Genomic DNA, 6,568 nt, shown 5'->3' on the forward strand with positions numbered 1-6,568 from the left:
CTGGTGTGGTGTAGTGGGTTAATGTGCTGGACTGTGAGGTAGGTTTGAACTGCAAGGTTGGCATTTCAAGCTCACCAGCCACTCCTCACCCTATACAGAGTCGCTATGAAGTGGAACCAACTCAGACTTGACAGCACTTAACAACAACAATAATACCACTTGAGGAATACTTATATTGTTGTTAGTTGCTATGGAGTAGATTCTGACTCAAGGTGACCCCATATCTGTACATAGCAGTTTTTAAGGCTGTGACCTTTCAGAAGTAGATCATCAAGCCTTAAGCTAAGGTGCCTGTGGATGGTTTGAACTACCAACCTTTACCCTAGTGCTTAACCATCTGAGCCACCCAAGGGGTCCTGAGGAATATTATTGTGCTTTAACGTACTGAAACTCTTCCTATAGTTTCCTTCCCTTAATGTATATTCCCAGATGTATCCTAATGGTGTCTTCTGTTCTTCCGAAATTTCTTAGAGCTAAGTAAGTATTAGGTAGCTAACCTCATGGTCAGTGGTTCAAACTCACCAGCTGCTCCTTGGAAACCCAATACAGGATCATTATGAGTTGGAACTGATTTGTCGGCACTTGTTTTTGTTGTTGTTAGGTGCCATCGAGTCGGTACCGACTCATAGCAACCTTATGCACAGCAGAACGAAACACTGCCCGATCCTGGGCCAATTTGGTCCTTAGTTTTTGTTTGTTTTGTTTTTTGTTTTTGTTGTTATTGTTGTTGTTAGGTGCCATCGAGTCGGTACCGACTCATAGCAACCTTATGCACAGCAGAACAAAACACTGCCCGATCCTGGGCCAACTTGGTCAGTCCATCTCATTGGGGGTCTTCTTCTTTTTCTCTGACCTTACCAAACATGATATCCTTCTCCAGCGACTGGTCCTTCCTGACAATATGTCTGAAGTATGAGAGACAAAGTTTGGCCATCTTGGCCTCCAAGGAGCACTCTAGATGCACTTCTTCCAAAACGGATCTATTGGTTCTTTTGGCAGCCCGTGGCACTTTCAATATTCTCCTCCAACACCATAACTCAAAAGCATCAATTCTTCTACAGTCTTCCTTATTATTCACTGTCCAGCTTTCACATGCATATGAGGTTATTGAAAATACCATGGCTTGGGTCAGGTGCACTTTAGTCCTCAAGCTGACATCTTTGCTCTTCAACACTTCAAAAAGGTCTTGTGCAGCAGATTTGCCTAATGCAGTACGTCATTTGATTTCTTGACTGCTGCTTCCGTGAGTGTTGATAGTTGAACAGATTTCTATGTTCAGTTATATAGTTTGAAAATTAATGTCCTGGTGTGGTGCTGTGGGCTAATGCGTCAGACTGCAAAGCCGTTTGAACTGCGAGTTCGGTGGTTCAAGCTCAACCGCTGCTCCTTGGAAACCATATACAGGGTCGCTGTGGGTCGGAATCGACTTGACAGCGCTTAACAACAACAATGTTGTCTTTTTGCAGAAATGCTTTAATGAAAATTGAGATTAATGTTGTGTAATCGGCTTATGTGGAAGGTTTTTAGGAACTGTCCATTTAATGAACATGTCTGAGACATCTCAACATTTTTTTCATTATGAATTTTATGCCAGAACTTTTTTTTCTTCAAATGAACTTTATATTAATCAGACAATAAGAACTATGTAATACAGTGTTTATCTTTTTTCTTCCTTAGATAGAAGTAAATTCATTAAATTTCAGTGTTAGCCATCCTTAACTTTATTTACGATGCTATAACCCAAAGTATGGGGTTTTCAATGTTCCCTTCTTGATGGGTTTTATGTTCCACTTTTCTCCCTTAGCCTTGCATGACTGTTAAGACTCCTCCTTTCTCATCTGCCTGTTTGAAAATTGATAGAGGCCATTTGAAGGAAAGCTGCTTCAAATTCTGGGCTTTTCTTTTCTAGATTTCTTTCTTCTCTTGGACCCCTTGTTAGCATACTTTCTCTAATATAGAGTTAAAAATGAAATACATGTCAAGCAGATTTTTTCTTTTTAAGTATGTGGTCACATTACTGTTGCATTACCATATGTGAAAGTCTTACTTCTTTTTGTGTATATAAATCCATTTAAAACAAACAAACAAACATGTGGATGTATTGTAAATGTAGATATTTACTGTTTTTTTTCAATGCAGACCTGTAATTAATTAAAACATTGGCTTTTGCTGCATTCTTACTCTTGGTATATTGTATATTACTTTCTATTCAGATTTTCTCTTTATGTTGTCTATTTCATACCAAAGAATGGCATGAATTATTCACTACTTAAAAAGTTTTTAAACTATATTAGTTGTAGCAGTAATTACGGGCCCTGGTGTGGCCCTGTAGGATAAGCACTGGACTGCTCTCCTCAAGGTTGGTGGTTCAAACCCACCAGCTGGTCCTCAGAAACTCTTATTCAGGGTCACTATGAATCAACTCTATGGTATTTTTAACAGTTTTGAATTATTTTACACAAATGGAGCCCAATAGAAGTTCTGAGCTCTGTAGTATGAGAGTACTTTACAGATCTAAAACATCCTAGATAATTATTCCAGTGTTGTTAAGTGCTGTTGAGTTGGTTTTGACTCATTAATGACATTGTATTGGGTTTCTGAGGAGCAGCTGGCGGGTTTGAACCATCAACTTTGCAGTTAACCGTCCAGTGCTTATCCTCCAGAGCCACAACTCCAGTGTTGCTGTTGTTATGTGCCATGGAGTCGGTTCCGATTCATAGCGACCCTGTACAGGGTTTCTGAGGCTGTAAATCTTTACGGGAGCAGAAAACCTCATCTTTCTCCTGCGGAACTGCTGACCTTGCAGTTCCCAGCCCGATTCGTAACCACTACGCTACCAGATCATTGAAATCTTGGGTCAGAATATACATATACAGAATAGTTACATAGTCACTGTAACTATCACAAAAGATTAAACAGGATAAATTTGGGTAGGGATTAAAGGTCTACTAGTAACTTAATTAAAAAAAAAATTTATTTATGTGGTATGTTCAGACTTAAACCACTTCCTGGGTACACATGCTGTGTTGGTGATTCCCAAGGCCATCTCATGTTTGTTGGTGACTCAGCATATAATTGTACTCACAGATAGGATTTATTACCATAATGTTATAATACACATCAGGATCGCAAGAGGAAAAGGCACAGGTGTAATCTGAAGGAATCCATGTGCCAGCTTCCTTTTGCTTTCTCCCGCTTATAAGGGGTTACTACTCATCCCCCTGTAGCAAAATCTGTCTGATATATACCTAAAATTCCAGACTCTCAGAAGGAAAGCAGATATTCAGAACAAACTGCAATATTTCTACGTACAGTTTAGGCATCGTGAGCCACCCTTATATCATTTAGGAAGAGTTTTATAATTGTCATGTAAACTGTTTCCCAAACAAATTCTCAGATGCTAGCCAAGGACCAGTCTCGCAAGCAAGTCTTTCTAGGGATAGCAGTCTTAGCCTGCCATGTTAACTCTTTTCTGTACATGTTTAAAATTTTCTGTAAATACTTTATTTGTCAATATTAAAGGACTGCATGATAACGTCTGTTTTGATCATTAGCAAAATGCTTATTGAATTCAGGCAACTAAAATACCTGGACAGTTGTAGTGTCTTCATGTGTTTTATACATATATAGACTTTTACTAATGTGTTAGTTTTAATTCATGTGTGGGAAGAACAGGACAGTGTTAGAACATTTAGTGCCTCTAGAAAGAATGTTTTAAGAATTAAATTGCATTGGGAAATTATCCATTCTGAAAGGATGCTTCAGATGTCTCCTTTTAAACTTTGTATTGAACCACCCACATATTTTTCAGATTTCAGTGGACTTGTTTTTCTTATGGAGCTTTTTGGGGAAAATACTTTATAATTGAGGATTTTGACTAAAATAACTAACATTCACTTAATGCTAAGAAATGATTGGGAAAAAATTCTGACTGCTATTCAAATAGAATTATAGGCTCATTTTTATTATTGTGACTGGAACAGTGGGCTGGAAAACAACAATTGTGAGGATGATACAGGCCCAGGCAGTGTTTCATTTGCTGTGCATAGGGTTCTGACTAGATAGCACCTAACAAAAAACATATAGACTATTGTTAAGTGCTGTGGAGTTGATTCCAACTTACAGTGGTCCTGTATAGAGCGTCCGAGGCTTTAAAAATTTTCACAGGGGTAGGAAGCCTCATCTTTTTGCCTTAGAATGCCTGATGGGCTCATACAGCGGGCCTTGTAGTTTGCAGTCCTGTGCTTTTCTTATGGAGCCACTGCATCCCCATATTATTGACTAGATCACTTATTTATAAATTTGGAAGCTGACCCAGAAAGACACGGGACTGTCAGCAAAACTCTGAATAGCTGGTTAATTCATTTAAATTAATTCGTAAGTTCTTTAATTCAAAGCTCTAATGATAGCTATGAAATCCTGGTATGGCACTGTAGGGTAAGCACTGGACTGCTAACATCAAGGTTGGCATCTCAAACCCACCAGCCACTTCTCAGAAACCCTATACAGGGTTGCTGTGAGTCATAACTGACTCGACACTTAACAAGGACAAATAAGAATTTGTCATAGATGACTGTTGAGTTTGATTTGGTGACTTTGGATACCTTTTGATGCAGATTTTGACTATATCATTCATTCCGAAAGTATAACAAGTTGTTACCTTAATTTCTGCTGCTAGTTCCTGGTCGTAAATTTCTCTCATTTGTGATCAAAGTACTTACCAGGTGGTTTGGAGCTGCCTGCTTTTCTTTAGATTCTAAAGCTACATACATTCTATCCTGGTCTCTCAAAACATGTTCTTTCTTTTTTTTCCCCCTCTCCTTAAGGTAATACTGCATTGCATGATTGTGCAGAATCTGGAAGTTTGGACATCATGAAGATGCTTCTTATGTATTGTGCCAAGATGGAAAAGGATGGCTATGGAATGACTCCCCTTCTCTCAGCAAGTGTGACTGGCCACACAAATATTGTGGATTTTCTGACACACCATGCACAAACCAGCAAGACAGAACGAATCAATGCTCTGGAGCTTCTGGGAGCTACATTTGTAGATAAAAAAAGAGATTTACTTGGAGCTTTGAAATATTGGAAAAAAGCAATGAACATGAGGTACAGTGATAGGACTAATATAATTAGCAAACCAGTACCACAGACATTAATAATGGCTTATGATTATGCCAAGGAGGTTAACAGTGCAGAAGAACTAGAAGGTCTCATTGCTGATCCTGATGAGATGAGAATGCAAGCACTGTTAATTAGAGAACGTATTCTTGGTCCTTCTCACCCTGATACCTCTTATTATATTAGATACAGAGGCGCTGTCTATGCTGACTCTGGAAATTTCAAAAGATGTATCAATCTATGGAAATACGCTTTGGATATGCAGCAGAACAATTTGGACCCTTTAAGTCCAATGACCGCCAGCAGCTTATTATCTTTTGCAGAACTGTTCTCTTTTATGCTACAAGATAGGGCTAAAGGCCTACTGGGTACTACTGTTACATTTGATGATCTTATGGGCATACTGTGCAAAAGCGTCCTTGAAATAGAGCGAGCTATCAAACAAACTCAGTGTCCACCTGACCCATTGCAGTTAAATAAGGCTCTTTCCATCATTTTGCACTTAATTTGCTTGTTAGAAAAAGTTCCTTGTACACTAGAACAGGACCATTTCAAAAAGCAGACTATATACAGGTTTCTTAAACTGCATCCGAGAGGAAAGAATAACTTTAGTCCTCTTCATTTGGCTGTGGACAAGAATACTACATGTGTAGGGCGGTACCCTGTTTGTAAATTTCCATCTCTGCAAGTTACTGCGATACTGATAGAATGTGGTGCTGATGTGAACGTCAGAGACTCTGATGACAACAGTCCTCTACATATCGCTGCTCTGAACAACCATCCAGACATCATGAATCTTCTTATTAAATCAGGTGCACATTTTGATGCCACAAACTTGCACAAACAAACTGCTAGTGACTTGTTGGATGAGAAGGAAATAGCTAAAAATTTGATTCAGCCTATAAATCATACCACATTGCAGTGTCTTGCTGCTCGTGTCATAGTGAATCATAGAATATGTTATAAAGGGCACATCCCAGAGAAGTTAGAGACCTTTGTTTCACTTCATAGATGATAATTTGACTGTATTTTAGCACTGTTAAAGCACGAGTTGGTAACAGTTGTTTCATAATGAGCACTGTTGTGGTAACACCAGCATTCATTTAGCTTGATATCATTGTGTTGTCATTGGCTAAAGCATTGTAAGCATCAAATTTGCAGGATTGGTTTCCCAGTATTTAATATAAATATGCCATATAATATATTATTTGTGAATTATTGAGAAATGTAATATCATATTCCAATTTCTAAAATCGTTTGCCAAAAGCATATTATCCATTATGGTTTTGTTTGCTGTTGGGTGTTTTGGACTGAGTTAACTGTTTTTCGGTGATGTCTTTATACTTTACTGGTTGGTGAGTTTTATACAATTGAAGGTCTTTTTATTTTTTGCCCCTGCTTTCTTCTCCAAGCTTTGCTCCTCTTTCATTTTTTGCTGAATCATTTT

The 6,568-nt window shown here is 38.4% G+C and overlaps 1 protein-coding gene across 1 annotated transcript in view; it reads left to right on the forward strand.

Moving 5' to 3' along the window:
- The window catches only part of FEM1C (fem-1 homolog c (C. elegans)), a 20,352-nt gene extending 14,216 nt beyond the window's left edge, over nt 1–6,136 (forward strand). Inside the window, exon 3 of the mRNA XM_006870533.1 lies at nt 4,827–6,136. Within this exon, the coding sequence (XP_006870595.1) occupies nt 4,827–6,136 (1,310 nt within the window). The remainder of the gene's footprint in view (nt 1–4,826) is intronic.
- The last annotated feature ends 432 nt before the right edge of the window (nt 6,137–6,568 follow it).

Source organism: Chrysochloris asiatica, unplaced genomic scaffold (genome assembly GCF_000296735.1).
Source record: "Chrysochloris asiatica unplaced genomic scaffold, ChrAsi1.0 scaffold00143, whole genome shotgun sequence".
Taxonomy (NCBI): domain Eukaryota; kingdom Metazoa; phylum Chordata; class Mammalia; order Afrosoricida; family Chrysochloridae; genus Chrysochloris; species Chrysochloris asiatica.